Here is a 17,658-nt window from a genome sequence, read left to right as displayed (position 1 = left end):
GATAGTCTGTTGAGTGACCGTTGTACTACCCAATGATATTTCCAAAAGGGGCGGGGTTTATTCTACGTTCTGAACACGTTGGCGGAGTCAGGAAGTTTAGTAACAATACATACATTTTGGGGTACTTTTCACACTACGGGCGTTAATTTTGATCTTAAAAACAAAAATGCCCTCTCTAAATGGGAAACCGGACGTCATGTTTGTAAGTTATTTCATGAATATTGATATTTTGTTGTGGAATTGTTCTCAGCATGCTGTAGTATGTCTGCGGCCTCCTCGAACTCGGATGTGTCGATTTGAATGCCCCAGCGAACTAACGTTATATCTATCTGACAATAACACTTAGATTATTGTTCATTTAGATACTGTACAGGCTACTGTGTGTGACTTCACATTATATTGTAGTAGGCTGGACACATGAAATGTTTAACAATGCTTTTTCTGATAAAAGCGAGTTAATTTCATCCGCCGTGGAGCCGTTTCATAGTTTTACCGTATGTTCCAGCTGCTTGCCGTAGCTCTGAAGTTATCACGAAAAAACAGGGTTTATTTTAGGGCATTTTTCGCACTGCCAGCTCCTATTCGTTATATTGAGCACCGTAGCACCAATTTGCCTTACGAACGTTCTATTATTCACAGCCTATTGGTCCACGCCACAGTGCCTGCTTTGCTACTGTTGGCAATGAGAACTGCCTACGTTGCTGGTAGTTAAAATGTAAACAACAACAAAAACGTACTCATGGAACTCTGAGGTCGTCCCATTGTTTCCAATAGGGAAGTATAGGGATGTCTGTCTATTTTGCCTAATATCTCGCAACGTGTATGTTCGATTTCGATTTTTTCCCCCAAGTCGGACACCATTTTAATCAGGATCCTCTTCTCTTTCTAATTAAGGTTGCGCAGCGTACTCTGTTGTCATCGGTCGCTAGACCAGAAATAGTAAAAAGTTGCCATTGTTTTCCCTATTTCCTCGTAATGCAGACATAAGCACACTTGGCACCATCGAGATGCGGATGTTTACTTAATACATTACTATCTAAGAACAGATTGTAGTGGTAAAATAAAACGGGATACAGTTTTTGGTGCCATTTACACGGAATGGAATTCTAAGCGACACTCTAGTCAGAAGAGACTCTGCCAACGTTCTATTCCATTCATTTGCTAGGGGCTCGCGCTAGTGTTCCAGCTTAGTCAACTTTATTTTGGCATTTTTCAGCCTTGGGTTAATTTTGACTCGTTCTATTGTCCGGCCTACTTGTAGCCCTTTCTATCCTTCGAACAACGTTGCACTCGTTCTGAGAATAGTGCAGCGTTTTTTGAAGGAGAGAAAGGTGTCCAACGTTGTTCGAAGGAGAGAAGGCTTCCAGTTCACCGTTTTGATGTGTTGCTGGTGGGCTTTTTCAGGAGGAAGATGACCTGCCTTATGAGGAGGAGATCATCAGGAATCCGTACTCGGTCAAGTGCTGGATGCGCTACATCGAGTTCAAACAGAATGGCGTCAAGTCCGTCCTCAACATGATCTATGAACGAGCTCTGAAAGAGCTACCTGGCAGGTAGAGGCAAAGTTTCTACATCTAGCTAGATGCAGTGTTTCCCAATCCTGGTCATGGGGACCCAAATGGTGGTGTGTATCGTTTTGTTTTTGCCCCAAAATACACCCCCCTGGGTGCCCAGGGCCAGAATTGGAAAACACTGCTAAAGGTTTGTGGAAAATACTGTGATGTCCCAGACTGTTTGTAGTCTGTCTGTGACTAGAGGTCGACCGACTATGATTTTTCAACGCCGATACCGAATATTGGAGGACCAAAAAGCCGTTACCGTTTAATCGACTGATTAAAAAAATAAAATCAAAAAATGTATTTGTATTGACAATTACAACAATACTGAATTAACACTTACTTTAACTTAATATATATATAATGCATCAATAAAATCAATTTAGCCTCAAGTAGATTATGAAACATGTTCAATTTGGTTTAAATAATGCAAAAACAAAGTGTTGGAGAAGAACGTAAAAGTGTGCCATGTAAAAAAAGCTAACGTTTCAGTTCCTTGCTCAGAACATGAGAACATATGAAAGCTGGTGGTTCCTTTTAACATGAGTCTTCAATATTCCCAGGTATGTAGTTTTAGATTGTAGTTATTATAGGACTATTTCCCTCTATACCATTTGTATTTCATTAACCTTTGACTATTGGATGTTCTTATAGGCACTTTAGTATTGCCAGTGTAACAGTATAGCTTCCGTCCCTCTCCTCGCTCCTCCCTGGGCTCGAACCAGCAACACAACGACAACAGCCACCACATCGAAGCAGCGTTACCCATGCAGAGCAAGGGAAACAACCACCCCAAGGCTCAGAGCGAGTGAAGTTTGAAACGCTATTAGCGCGCGCTAACTAGCCAGCCATTTCACTTCGGTTACACCAGCCTCATCTCGGGAGTTGATAGGTTTGAAGTCATGAACAGCGCAATGCTTGACGCACAATGAAGAGCTGCTGGCAAAACGCACGAAAGTGCTGTTTGAATGAATGTTTACGCGCCTGCTTCTGCCTACCACCTCTCAGTCAGATGCTTGTATGCTCAGTCAGATTATATGCAACACAGGACACGCTAGATAATATCTAGTAATATCATCAACCATGTGTAGTTAACTAGTGATTATGATTGATTGTTTTTTACAAGATAAGTTTAATGCTAGCTAGCAACTTACCTTGGCTTACTGCATTTGCGTAACAGGCAGTCTTCTTGTGGAGTGCAACGAGAGAGAGGCAGGTCATTATTGCGTTGGACTAGTTAACTGTAAGGTTGCAAGATTGGATCCCCCGAGCTGACAAGGTGAAAATCTGTCTTTCTGCCCCTGAACGAGGCAGTTCCTTGGCCGTCATTGAAAATAATAATATGTTCTTAACTGACTTGCCTAGTTAAATAAAGGTGTAGGAAAAAATACGGCGCTCAAAAATCCAGATTTCCGATTGTTATTGAAACTTGAAATCGGCCCTAATTAATCGGCCGACCACAGGAAAATTTTAACGGACAGTTACTGTTGCACATATAAGGACGGTTTCCAGGACACATCTTGAACGAGCCTTTTAACGAATCCGAGAGTGGAAGACTCGTCTCTAACATGTAGACTCACTTTTTGTGAACAGTCCCATCACAAATCAGATTGTTGAGTAAACTTTATTTAAATATACTTGACCAGTTGTCTGCTGATTTTGTCCTAATGTAGGATGTAATCTGAGACAAAATATCCACAGAGTAGTGTTATTAACCTGACTTTCAGTACGCTGGTCTGTATGTCAGTTTGTATTTCTGGTTTGTCTTTTCAATGCTGACGCAACTTACGGAATATATCAACAATGGCCGAGTTTAACCAAAGCACAGACCAAACGTTGTCCCACGCAAACAGCTGGCAAACTTCCAGCTGATTGCGAGGGAACGGGCTTTGGTCAACAACATTCGGTTACATTTGGCTATTGTTTACATATTGTGAATAACGTGAAATGCATCAGTAGATGGAAAATACAAGCAACGGAACCTTCCGGCGCTGCAAAAAGTAAGGTAAACAACACTTTCCTGTGGTTACCCCATCTCCACTTCCTACCGCCAAAAGAACCAATAGCATGGACAACCGTATGTTTAAATATCATTGTATTCAACATTCTGGCTTACAGAGAATATTACATATTTTTTACAGCGACCTTTGACTGATATCCATTGAGTAACCATGGTAACAGTCTGATGTTTAGACAAATCTTAAACCTAGTCCTGGACTAAAAACATTTGTCAATCAGTCTCTGGGAAATCATCCCATAATCTAGGTTTATTTGAAACCGTAGAATGGTTGTTATTGAATACCATACCAGTGTCTGGGTTATGGTTTTAGGCATTGCTAAATGCCATGACTGTGTTCACGGATTGTTCATACGTGACCTTGCAGTTACAAGTTATGGTACAACTACCTGAGAGAGAGACGGAAACAGGTCAAAGGGAAGTGCATCACGGAGCCAGCCTACGAGGAGATCAACAACTGCCATGAAAGAGCACTGGTTTTCATGCACAAGGTAGGCGAATGCTTATATAAATTGATTTGATTTCAATTTTTTTTTCATTATGTCCTGTTATCCATCCATTGTGAAGAGAAAATACTCACACAAACTCTGAGGAATATCATTGTCCACAGACTATCACAGAGTACATTTATGTGTGTACAGAGTACATTTATGTGTGTGAGAGTATTTTTTTAAACTTGGAAGTAGATTTTATCGTCTGAGATTGTAGGAATAGCATCCCACATAACTTGTTCTTCCCGTGGCTGTCCTAGATGCCGAGGATCTGGCTGGACTACTGCCAGTTCCTGGTGGCTCAGTGTAAGATCACCAGGAGCAGACGCACGTTTGACCGAGCACTCCGAGCCCTGCCCGTCACTCAGCACCCTCGCATCTGGCCCCTGTACCTCCGCTTTGCCCGGAACCTACCCCTGCCTGAGACCGCCATCCGTGTCTATCGCAGGTACCTCAAGGTAAGAGGACATTTCAAGAAGATTTGCTCCACTGTGATTGAACTACAACCAAAACTGAAGAAACTGAAGCCTCTCTTTATGGAAGATAGTCACAGGATATATCAGAATTCACATGAATAAACACTATTTAATTTCAACCATGGTGATAAGAATGTGTCCTGGTTATGAGATTATTACAACACCAACCACACATCACATCGGAAACCGACAAGATATCACGCAGCATAGAAGGTAGGCCTGGAATAGATGAGTGCTACCAATAAATGTGTGAAAGCAGGCTATGTGCCGCTCACACTTGGCTGAGCAGAAAACTATTAAAGGAAGTGTGAGAAGGCCACACATGTGCATTGGCTCTTAGGCGTATGTAGACCTGATCTCCCACCTCCAGCTGTAGCATGACTGCGTCACCCCTGTTATCTGCTGTATCAGTACTAGACTTGGAGTCAGATCGAATAGACATACACTCTCCATTCTTGAACAGGGATGTGTGGGAGTCTTCAGATGAAAGCATGAAAGAAGAAGCTGAAGTATTAGACCCCTCTTACAGGGGCTGGAAACACTCCTGTGCCGGGGGCTTTAGGCATTGCCAATGTTAGTGATCACCTTGCTGTAGGTCAGGTTAGTGTCTTTGCTGAAAGGCCCTAATTTTCCAGTCTCTCTCAGGACAGTGGAGAAGAGCACCTTTGTCTTCTTTTTATTTCTCAGCTCCTCAAGCTGACTCTCGATGACTTTTAGCTTAGTTGCCATGGCTCCTAGTTTTTCCCATCGCGGTTTGCAGTTTTTTCCACGGTGGTTTGCATTTTTTTCCACTGTGGTTTTCAGTTTCTCCTTCATGACTCCGAATTCTGTAGTTACAGTCAACATGTAGCATGAGTTCTGCAGTGCATTCCACCTCATGTTCAGTCATTGGGGTGTTCTCCTGTGCAATTGACAGACAGCAGCTCAGAGACGGCATCAGAAATGCTGTAGCCTTCATCCTTCACCTGGGTTCTGATACCTCTGAGTAAACCGTATTGGTTCTGAGTAGGCCTAACCTGTTTTGATTCCAGAGTTTTCTCAGCTTCTTTTTATACAGCCAGGTTTGACGCAATCCAGTAGACTGGAAGTTAGTCCTTGTAATGTTGATTTTATCGTTCTTAGTCCGTAAATTAGTCCGTAAATCAGACTGTCTGTGATTTTGTACCTAGATTGTGCTGTTCTGGCATGGACAAAGCTTACTTACTTGCCCTGTCCCTAGAGTTGCTGAACGTGTGATAACATTGCAGCGATGGTAGCTTTGTATGTGTTATCTCCAAATCATATATCATTAGAAATTTGAAAGATTTTCGGGAATATTTGGGTCAGGAGACCTCTGACCTCTAGGGTTCATATTGGAATGAACTCTATACTTTATTCCTGATAACCCTAGATATTTCTTTAGTCCTTGTAATTATTTGAAGGAATGGACAAGACAATATACATGCGTTCAAAGGATTTTCTCTCGGCTTAATGCATTTTCTAGTCTTCCACACAAGCAGCAGTGTGATATTCCAGAGTTTTTAGATAAATGGTTGATTAAGAAAGCCACATTTCTAGATTTGTTGTCAAGTAAGTTCTACTGTGCCAAAAGTCTATATTTCTCAAAATGACAAAGTTATTTCTGCAACAGCCCCCTGGATTTGACTCTCTTCCCCCTCTTTCTCTGCAGCTGTCCCCAGAGAATGCAGAGGAGTACATAGATTACCTGCGTTCCTGCAGCAAGCTGGATGAAGCAGCAGTGCGACTGGCAGCCGTTGTCAACGATGAGAGCTTTGTGTCCAAGGAGGGCAAGTCTAACTACCAGGTAAGACCACGTCTGGCTCATCCACCTTATCCCCATGTTGTTGTGTGGTTGATATCTAACGTTATCCCCATGTCGTGTGGTTAATATCTAACGTTGTTGTGTGGTTGATATCTAACGTTATCCCCATGTTGTTGTGTGGTTGATATCTAACAGCTATGGCACGAGCTGTGTGACCTGATCTCTCAGAACCCAGACAAGGTGAACTCTCTGAATGTTGGGGCAATCATCCGTGGAGGCCTCACTCGTTTCACAGACCAGCTGGGCAAACTCTGGTGCTCCCTGGCTGACTACTACATCCGCAGTGGACATTTTGAAAAGGTACTGGTCTGCATTGATAAATCCCAAATGGCACCCTATTGCCTTTGTAGTGCACTACTTTTGACCAGAGTCCTATAGACAATGTCACCTTTATAACTCACCAACATAACCTTGTCATAATATATATAATAAATACATAATATTTATTTGACATGTTTTGACTAGCTATCATGCACGTTATGAAGCTTTACGACATTGTTATGTAGTTCAAATCAAATGTTACCAAATATATGCACTGTTTTTGGGATGCACACACACACACACTCACACAGAATAATTTGAATGCTTGTGTGTTGTGGCCCACCAGGCTCGTGATGTGTATGAGGAGGCCATCTTGACGGTGGTGACGGTGAGAGATTTCACCCAGGTGTTCGACAGCTACGCCCAGTTTGAGGAGAGCATGATCGCTGCCAAGATGGAGACTACCTCCGAGATGGGGAAAGATGAAGAAGGTGGGCGCATCTCAATAGTCTAAAGTGATGTCACTCTCCTTGTCTCCTGCTCGGATCTCAAGTAACTGTATAAAGGGAGATCGATTCCTTAACTAGATATCCATGTTACTGTTTTTCCAATCCTGGCTGGTACTTTGAGTAAAAAATCTAATTAAATCAAGTGTTATTTGTCACGTACACAGTTTACAGCCGGTATAAAAGGTGCAGGAAAATGCCGGTGCGCTGGTTCTTTCAACATAACACGTACATCTAACCGAACGAGAGTAGTCTTGGGAAGCCAGCCATTTTAGAGTATTGAGATGCACCCAGTGTATCTGGATTGTGGAGTATCACAATCTCTTGCAAAAAATAGATTTGATCTCAACAAGAATAACCTGTGAAAATAAAGATTACGGGGGGGGGGATCACAGCCGTAAGTGAATGCTTTGCCTTTGTCATCGTGCTCAACTCGTGTTCCCTTTCCCCCTCAGAGGACATAGACCTGGAGCTGCGTCTGGCCCGCTTTGAGCAGCTGATCGCCCGCAGGCCCCTCCTGCTGAACAGTGTGCTGCTCAGACAGAACCCCCACAACGTCCACGAGTGGCATAAGAGGGTCAAACTGTACGAGGGGAAACCACGACAGGTAGCAGAAACCAGAAGTGGGCACATAGTAGGAGTGCTGATCCAGGATCAGTTTAACCTTTTAGATCATACTGAATATGATTATATGAACAGACGGGACCAGATCCTAGGTCAGCACTCCTACTCTGAGACCCTTTGTGGATACAGGCCCTGAGCTCTTAGCCCTAGTCTGACTCGGTGTCATCTCCTTGGCTCTGACTCGGTGTCATCTCCTTGGCTCTGTCTCTAATACCCATTTTATACTACTGAACCGAGGTGTACTGCGCTGGCCTAGTTCCGCATCCACTGTTCTAGCTGGAACCGTGATGTGAAATGAAAATATCTGAGCCAGCTCAGTACGGTTCAGGTCGGCATTATAATGTGAAAAGGGTTTGAGAAAACCCTGAAAAACAGTTCTTTACCGAGCCAGTTGACATCTGTGTTATTGGTAGAGAGTAGCGATTAATGCATGTTTACAGATTTCACATTTATAATTGTTTCTTAGTCTTTCTAGCTGGCAATAGGTACCTTGCATGCTCTTCCTCACATACATGTACAGTGTATAGAAGGTGTGTCTTAACCTCTTTTTCAGATCATCAACACCTACACAGAGGCAGTTCAGACTGTGGACCCTATGAAGGCTACAGGGAAACCCAGCTCTCTCTGGGTCTCCTTCGCCAAGTTCTACGAGGAGAACGAGCAGCTGGACGACGTGAGTCTCAAACTAAGGTTTCCCCATCCCACGTGGGTTGAAATCGTACTTCAAGTGTTGGTTCGAGCCTGCCTGGAGTGCCAGATGGGTAGAATTGTCACTTTTGGGACTATTCCATTGGTTTCATTGCAAGCTCGCCAAGCAAGCGGTGTAAAGTATTTACCCAGGTCTTCTCCCTACTTAGGGTGACAACAACAACAGATTTAATCCTTCAACCCAAGAGGAAGTTTCTTTTTTTTTTAGATGTTCTCTTTCCACTTTTCCCAACCATCAGGCGCGGACCATCTTTGAGAAAGCCACCAAGGTGAACTACAAGCAGGTTGACGACCTGGCTGGCGTGTGGTGTGAATACGGGGAGATGGAGCTACGCCATGAGAACTACGAACAGGCGCTACGTATACTGAGGGTGAGACGGAAACACAGGCACAACAAATACTGACCCACTATCTGTCACACACTCCAAAGACACTTACATTTGTATTTTTCTGTCATCCAGAATGATTTCTTATGCGTTTTAAACTGCTTAACATTGCTGTGTGGGCAGCTGATCTGTACTTGTGTTTTTTATCTATCTAATCTCAAATTCTATGATGCAGACTGCTCTTCTCAGAGTTTCTATCGATGCACATTTTTGTATTTATTTTTATTTAACCCTTATTTTACAAGGTAAGTTGACTGAGAGCACATTCTCATTTACAGCAACGAGCCGGGGAATAGTTACAGGGGGATGAATAAGTACTGGATGCATGTCTGTGTAAATATCCCTTGACTTTCTCTCTTTCCAATTGTGTAGAAAGCAACTGCCATCCCGTCCAAGAAGGCGGAGTACTTTGACGTGTCAGAGCCGGTGCAGAACAGAGTGTACAAGTCTCTGAAGGTCTGGTCCATGCTGGCTGACCTGGAGGAGAGTATGGGAACCTTCCAGGTACTTTCTTCATATTTCCCTCTCAGGTATCTGTCTTCGTTGTGTTTCAGTTGCACTGCTTTAGAAAGGAAAAGAAGGTAGCTTTGATGCAACACATCTAAGACTGCGTTTACACAGCCAGCCCAAATCGGATCTTTTGCCCCATTATTGGCAAAATATCTGATCTTATTGGTCAAAAGATCAAAATGGGGCTACCTGTGTATACGCAGCCTAACAATAGTCAACCAACATTTCGGCAGCAAGTAGCATGGTTTCTGGATTGGATTGATTAACATGGTTTTGGTTTATACGGTTGGCGTATTCCATGAGCTCTTCTTTCAGATTAAATCATGCTGGAATAGGAGAAACTGAAAATGCATCTTGTGCATAGTGATGACCCAGTTTTAGGGACCAGACAATGAATCAACCAAAACGTGTAACAACAACGCATGTAATACCCATACGATATAACTAACAACCCTGCCTTTTGTCTTGGTCGTTTCTCCCCGTCAGTCCACCAAGGCGGTGTACGACCGCATCATTGACCTGCGCATAGCCACGCCCCAGATAATCATCAACTACGCCATGTTCCTGGAGGAGCACAACTACTTTGAGGAGAGCTTCAAGGTGACAGTGCCCACCTGCCCTGCTGCACACATCTCACTAGCCTGATCCCAGTTCAGTTGTGCTGTCTTGACAACTCTTATGGTCATTATCACGATGTCTGAACTGGGACCAGTCTAACGTTTCACAGCTTATCATATCAACACTAACTTATACTGCATTCAAACTGGGTCGTGTTCAGGGCAGAGTACCCTACTGAACAAGACCCTGACCGTGCCTCCACCCTTAAAACTACAGCATTTCGATCAGTTGTTAAATCCCCTGTTGCTGACGGTCTCCATGCGCTCTCTACAGGCGTACGAGCGCGGCATCGCCCTCTTCAGGTGGCCCAACGTCTATGACATCTGGAACACCTACCTCACCAAGTTCATCGACCGCTACGGGGGCAAGAAGCTGGAGAGGGCCCGGGACCTGTTTGAGCAAGCGCTGGATGGCTGTCCAGCAAAGTTCGCCAAGAGTAAGGGACTTTGTTGTCTTTCTGTCACTTCTGTACCTATTTATGTCTAACGCATGTTTGTGACGTGTTGCATGTCTGTTGAAGTATGATGCAAAAATAATTTCCTGACTGATAAAACAAAGTCATCATCACAGTTGCTTTTTAGCTACTGAGAAGCACCTAGGAAAGTACTGTCCTTTTCACACTACCAAGACAAGCTGTACTGTGCTGGCCTGGTTACACATCCACCACATTTGCAGAAACCGTGCTGGGAATGACAGATGTTAAAAGACCATGACCGAGCCAGCTCCGTACGGTTCAGGTTGGCATGATAGTATGAAAAGGTTGTTCCATGTATCTTTCAGTTTGCTGCTGGTATCCATTTGTAATAGTGGCCTCTTATTTATGTGGGACTATCCCCCCCCCAGCTACAAGAATGACGAGTGAAATATTTACTGTTCTGATTGACAGCCATCTACCTGCTGTACGCCAAACTGGAGGAGGAGTTTGGGTTGGCGCGTCATGCCATGGCGGTGTATGAAAGAGCCACACAGGCAGTGGACAACACGGAGAGGCATCACATGTTCAACATCTACATCAAGAGGGCTGCAGAGATCTACGGCGTCACCTACACCAGAGCTATCTACCAGAAAGCCATTGAGGTAAGAGTGTAGTGGCGCACACACAGGTACATCTCAATAGTCTAAATCAGGGCCTGCGGGTGGTTTTGAGTTTAAAAAAAAGAGATTCTTCAAAGTAGCCACCTTGATAGTTTTGCGCTCTCCTGGCATTCTCTCAACCAGCTTCATGAGGTAGTCACCTGGAATGTATTTCAATTAACAGGTGTGCCTTGTTAAGTTAATTTTGAATTTCTTTCCTTAATGCGTTTAAGCCAATCAGTTGTGTTGTGACAAGGTAGGGGTGGTATACAGAAGATAACCCTATTTGGTAAAAGACCAAGTCCATATTATGGCAAGAACAGCTCAAATAAGCAAAGAGAAACAACCGTCCATCATTACTTGAAGACATGAAGGTCAGTCAATTCAGAAAATTTGAAGAACTTTGAAAGTTTCTTCAAGTTCAGTTGTAAAAACCAAGCGCTATGATGAAACTGGCTCTCATGAGGACCGCCACAGAAAAGGAAGACCCAGAGTTACCTCTGCCGCAGAGGATAAGTGAATGAGAGTTAACTGCACCTCAGATTGCATCCCATATAAATGCTTCACAGAGTTCAAGTAACAGACGCATCTCAACATCAACTGTGCAGAGGAGACTGCGTGAATCAGGCCTTCATGGTCAAATTTCTGCAAAGAAACCACTACTAACAGACACCAATAATAAGAAGAGACTTGCTTGGGCCAAGAAACACGTGCAATGGACATTAGACCGGTGGAAATCCGTCCTTTTGTCTGATGAGTCCAAATTTGAGATTTTTGGTACCAACCACCGTGTCTTTGTGAGACGCAGAGTAGGTGAACGGATGATCTCCGCATGTGTGGTTCCCACCATGAAGCATGGAGGTGTGATGGTGTGGGGTTGCTTTGCTGGTGACACTGTCTGTGATTTATTTAGAATTCAAGGCACACTTAACCAGCATGGCAACCACAGCTTTCTGCAGTGATACGCCATCCCACTGTGATACGCCTCCAAATTCACCCGACCTCAACCTAATTGAGATGGTTTGGGATGAGTAGGACTGCAGAGTGAAGGAAAAGCAGCCAAAGAGTGCTCAGCATATGTGGGAATTCCTTCAAGTGTTGGAAAAGCATTCCTCATGAAGCTGGTTGAGAGAATGCCAAGAGTTTGCAAAGCTGTGGCAACTTTGAAGTATCTCAAATATAAAATATTTTGTTTTGTTTAACACTTTTTTGGTTACTACATGATTCCATATGCGTTATTTCATAGTTTTGATGTTTTGACTGATATTTTACAATGTAGAAAATAGTACAAATAAAGAAAAACCCTTGGATGAGTAGGTGTGTCCAAACTTATATATATTCCATTTTGGGCGGGGGGGGGGGCAAACTCAATATACTGTCAAATGACTAAAACCAAATAGAAATGTTGTAAAATTATAAGGGACCTACATTCATACTGTTTCTTGACTGTCTCCAGCATGCTAATAATCACTGAAATGAAAGCTAGACAGTCAGTGAGCATTAAACATTTTCCAAAAGATGGATATTGGAAAATGTTTTGCTAATTCTGACAGCGAAAATGATAACACATTTTCAGTGCGGCCCTCCGGACCTCGTTGAAGAACGAAAGCAGCCCCCATGGCAAAATGAGTTAGACACACCTAAATTAATCACGTGATTTTTATCCATTGTTATGCCGTATATGGTTATGCAGCTTATATATTCCAATATATAATATCATATGTTGTTTTTCTTCCAGGTGCTTCCAGACGAACACTCCAGGGACATGTGTCTGCGCTTCGCTGACATGGAGAGCAAACTGGGCGAGATCGACCGGGGACGAGCCATATACTCCTACTGCTCTCAGATCTGTGACCCAAGGGTGAGCTCTCACACTGACCCAGGGTCCTGTTCATTAGTGCACACTAGAACTGGGCAATATGGACAAAAATCCGTATCACGATAAATTGCCTGAATTGATGCGATAACAATACATTTTGCAATACGCCTAGAACATTAGTGTGCTACCACTACAACTAGTTTGATAGTTGTAGCCATCAATTGTGCCATTAACAATCACTCAGCAAACACATTTAATTTCAAACTTCACATTTCTCTAGTGTAGGCTACTTATCGCAATGATTTTTGGTTTATCGTCCCAGCTGTAACGCAACATTGTTGAACGGAAAGCAAGCTGTTCTTATTGGACAATCCAGGTAGTCCTTCTCTGTTTCAGTCCTTTCCTCATTTTGGTGGAAACACAGGTTCGCGTTGAGTAGCGATAAAATGTTTCACTCCCTGTGTGTGTTTGTTTCAGATGACGGCCACGTTCTGGCAGACATGGAAGGAGTTTGAGATCCGCCATGGGAACGAAGACACTATCCGGGAAATGCTGAGGATCAAGCGTAGCGTCCAGGCCACGTACAACACACAGGTCAACTTCATGTCCTCACAGATGATGAAGGCCACCACCAACGCCACCGGCACCAGTAAGAACGCACACACACACACACACACACACACACCTTTGGTCTCCAATGATGGCACAACCTTATCAAGCATTAGATGTTTTCCCTATAAGAGATTGATTAATCGATTAATCTCATATGTTGATTTTGAAGTGTCATTCTCACATCTGTAGATGGTTTTTCATGAAAAACACAGGCCAGTTGGGGCTAGGTTAGAGTTAGGGTTAGGATGTACCTTTGTATCTAACTCTGTTATTCTATGTGTGTGCAGTCTCAGATCTTGCCCCGGGCCAGATGGGGCTGGATGATATGAAGCTGTTGGAGCAGCAGGCCCAACTGCTGGCCGCCGAGGCTGAACAGGACAAACCCAAACTCAAAGAGAAGATCCTCTTCGTCAGGTCTGTCACCCCCCCCACCCATTTAGCATCCTTTCCGTTGACCTCTGAAACCGCCAACTGCAGACCAGGGCCCGTATCAGAATAGGAGTGCTGATCTAAAATGTAATATCATAATGAATAAGATAATATGGACAGATCCTAGATCAGTAATCCTACTTTGAGATGTTTTGTGGATACGTGCCCAGGAAGAGGCCAGTCATTTAATATAAATACAACAATGTAGAAGTGGTTCAATACTGGTCTTAACCACTGTGTGTCATTGTGAATCTGTTTGTTTAGGAGTGACACGTCACACAGCGAGCTGGCTGAACTGGCCAAACAAGCCAACCCTGATGAGATTGATATTGATGATGAGGATGAGGATGGTGATGAAGACCAGGGCCCTGAGGGTAAGTTACAACACCACTGGGGGGGGGGGGGCTGTTGAGCAGTGAGCAATGAGCAATGCTACAGAACATTCACATAGAAGTGGATTGTGTAGATACAGAAAATGATTCTGTCATAGAATATAGAACCATGCCAACCTTATACCTTACATTTCTATCTGCAATGTTTTGAATGTTTCACATGATTGAATGTTTCAGCTGTTTTCTTGAAAACCCTAATAATAATATTTAAACAAATAAATCATATACACACACACACACACACACACACACACACACAGTACCAGTCAAAAGTTTGGACACACCTACTCATTCAAAGGTTTTTCTTTATTTGTACTATTTTCTACATTGTAGAATAACACATATGGAATCATGTAGTAAGCCAAAAAGTGAATTTATATTTGAGATTCTTCAAAGTAGCCACACTTTTCCTCGATGACAGCTTTGCACACTCTTCGCATTCTCTCAACCAGCTTCATGAGGTAGTCACCTGGAATGCATTTCAATTAACAGTGTGCCTTGTTAAAAGTTATTTTGTGGAATATCTTTCCTTAATGCATTTAAACCAATCAGTTGTGTTGTGACAATGTAGGGATGGTATACAGAAGATAGCCCTATTTGGGAAAAGAACAAGTCCATATTATGGCAAGAACAGCTCAAATAAGCAAAGAGAAACGACAGTCCATCATTACTTTAAGACATGAAGGTCAGTCAATCCGGAAAAGTTCAAGAACTTTTAAAGTTTCTTCAAGTGCAGTTGTAAAAACCATCAAGCGTAATGATGAAACTGGCTCTCATGAGGACCGCCACAGGAAAGGAAGACCCATAATTACCTTTGCTTGCAGAGGATAAGTTAGTTAGCGTTACCAGCCTCAGAAATTGCAGCCTAAATAAATGCTTCACAGAGTTCAAGTAACAGACACATCTCAACATCAACTGTTCAGAGCAGACTGTGAATCAGGCCTTCATGGTTGAATTGTTGCAAAGAAACCACTACTAAAGGACACAAATAAGAAAAAGAGACTTGCTTGGGCCAAGAAACACGAGCAATGGACATTAGACCAGTGGAAATCTCTCCTTTTGGTCTGATGAGTCCAAAATTTAGATTTTTGGTTCCAACCGCAGAGTCGATGAACGGATTATCTTTGCATGTGTGGTTCCCACAGTGAAGCATGGAGGAGGTGGTGTCATGGGGCTTTGCTGGTGACACTGCATGGTGATTATGTAAATGTGTGTTTTCCTTATGTTTGTCTCTCCCTCCAGAGGTGCAGCTGGAACAGAAGAGCGTCCCCACCGCTGTCTTTGGAGGTCTGAAAGAAGGAGAAGATTGAATACAGATATGACATCACTGACGAGCTCCCTGGTCCACGACTGGAGCCTTTTCAACCCCTGTAAAATGTATGATGAGAATAGATCGTATGGAATGTGAACTTTGTCATTGATCTTTTCTTTGTTGTTGACTGTAAGGGTTCTTGCTCTACATTCATAGATTGTCAAGTCTGCACCAGATCTGTGAATAAAAATCAGATTTATGAATAGAATGTAAATGTTCCTTATTAAAAACAATTGAAATGCTCCTTTCTAAAAACAATATAAATGCTAATTTTCCTTCTAAACATGAGGACCAAGGCACACTTCAAAGATAACATGTTTAAATTACGATGGCATGTTCAATAGAACAAAATTGTTAAAACCTCTGACATGTTTTGGCATGACTTTTGTCAGGTAGTTTTTATGATTTTGTTCTATTGAACATGCTACAGTATCATAATAAAGAGTGCCTTGGTCCTCAAATGATACCTTTAACCAAAGAGCACCTTCAACCTACAAAGATCTACTAGTAGTGTATCCTAGCAGTACTTTTTAATAATTCTTTCTACAAATGCTCCTTGATGTAGTGATGCATTAAAGCAAAACTAGCATTGGTAGCACTGTGGCACTTTTCCTACAGTTGAAATCACTGTTTGCTACAGTATTGTATGTCTTGGCATTGCAATTATTTCAACCTGCATGACATTGAGCCTGTTCACAATGGTTCTATGAATTTGATGTGTAAACTGGTGACATAACTCTTACTGTAAGTCCAACACCATGACTGACCGGGTCTGTGCTGCAGTGCTTTGCTTCAGAAAGACAAAGGGGAGTTTCCTGCCCTAGAAAAACAGAGGGAGTAGTTATGCTGGGTGAATAGGGAATATTTCATTGATACTGGAGCTGGGAGTTGTAAGTAACAAGAGACGCATTTTACAGCCTTGTCATGCTCCCAGGCTTATTGTTTTCGATTTTAAAAACTAGCACTCACACTAGCTGGAATTCAACAATTCTTAGGAATTAGGAACGTGGCATCCTATATTGGATCTGAGCAGTATGTTGTGTATTATAGCCTAAAGTTATATAATTTACACTTCCACTTTAACTAACCCGTAAACCAGTTTTTTACTGATTTGTTTGTATTGTTATGAAGGGAAATTAATAACCCTAGAACAGGAAAATAAATAGGCCTAGCATTCTCTTCTATCCAGTGGTGTAAAGTACTTAAAGTAAAAATACTTTAAAGTACTACTTAAGTAGTTTTTGGGGGTATCTGTACTTTACTTTTACTCCACTACATTCCTAAAGAAAATATTGTACTTTTTACTCCTTACATGTGCCCTGACACCCAAAAGTACTCGTACATTTTTAATGCTTAGCAGGACAGGAGAATGGTCTAATTCACACACTTATCAAGAGAACATCCCTGGTCATCCTTACTGCCTCTGATCTGGCAGACTCACAAAACACCAATGCTTCCTTTGTAAATTATGTCTGTTGAATTGTGACCCTGGCTAGCCGTCAATAAAAATACAAAAAATAAAATTGTGTCGTCTGGTTTCTTAATATAAGAAATTTAAAAGATGTATACTTTTACCTTTGATCCTTAAGTACATTTAAAACCAAATACTTTTAGACTTACTCAATTAATATTTTACTGTGTGACTTTTACTTTTACTTTAGTTATTGTCTTTTAAGGTATCTCTACTTTTACTCAAGTATGAACATTTTGTACTTTTTTCACCACTGCTTCCATCTCCTGTTTTAAGTGATCGGTTAGTTATTCAGAGAAAGGAATCACCCTGGAACGGAAAAGAAATAGGCCTTAGCGTTCTTCTCTTCCATAATTAGATGAAAATAGTTGAGAGGTAATCCTCTCACAGGTTGCGTCCCTAATGACACCCTTTTCCCTACATAGTGTATTACTTTTGATCAGAGCCTTATGGGCCCTGGTCGAAAGTAGTGCACTATATAAGGAATAGAGATCCATTTGGGACATAGTCACAATGTTACTGCTGAGAGAGCTCTTGGAACTTTCAAGGCCATCATGTGATGTGATTGGGAGAT

At 42.4% G+C, this 17,658-nt stretch overlaps 1 protein-coding gene and 1 pseudogene across 1 annotated transcript; one reads left to right on the top strand and one right to left on the bottom strand.

Moving 5' to 3' along the window:
• Positions 1-48: 48 nt before the first annotated feature.
• On the top strand, positions 49-15,821 carry xab2 (XPA binding protein 2). The gene is made up of 19 exons (XM_021624465.2): positions 49-202; positions 1,405-1,553; positions 3,941-4,064; positions 4,325-4,522; positions 6,210-6,344; positions 6,498-6,662; positions 6,970-7,114; positions 7,585-7,736; positions 8,307-8,426; positions 8,701-8,832; positions 9,220-9,351; positions 9,844-9,957; positions 10,249-10,411; positions 10,862-11,052; positions 12,788-12,910; positions 13,346-13,517; positions 13,768-13,894; positions 14,174-14,283; positions 15,544-15,821. The coding sequence occupies exons 1-19, from the start codon at positions 167-169 to the stop codon at positions 15,609-15,611; spliced, it is 2,556 nt and encodes an 851-aa protein (XP_021480140.2). The 5' UTR covers positions 49-166; the 3' UTR covers positions 15,612-15,821.
• On the bottom strand, positions 4,812-5,498 carry LOC110537979 (annotated as a pseudogene).
• Positions 15,822-17,658: the final 1,837 nt, after the last annotated feature.

The sequence above is a fragment of the Oncorhynchus mykiss genome, chromosome 12 (assembly GCF_013265735.2).
Source record: "Oncorhynchus mykiss isolate Arlee chromosome 12, USDA_OmykA_1.1, whole genome shotgun sequence".
Classification (NCBI taxonomy): Eukaryota; Metazoa; Chordata; class Actinopteri; order Salmoniformes; family Salmonidae; genus Oncorhynchus; species Oncorhynchus mykiss.
Note: the sequence above shows the minus strand (reverse complement) of the source record. Positions and strands in the feature narration are given on the sequence as shown.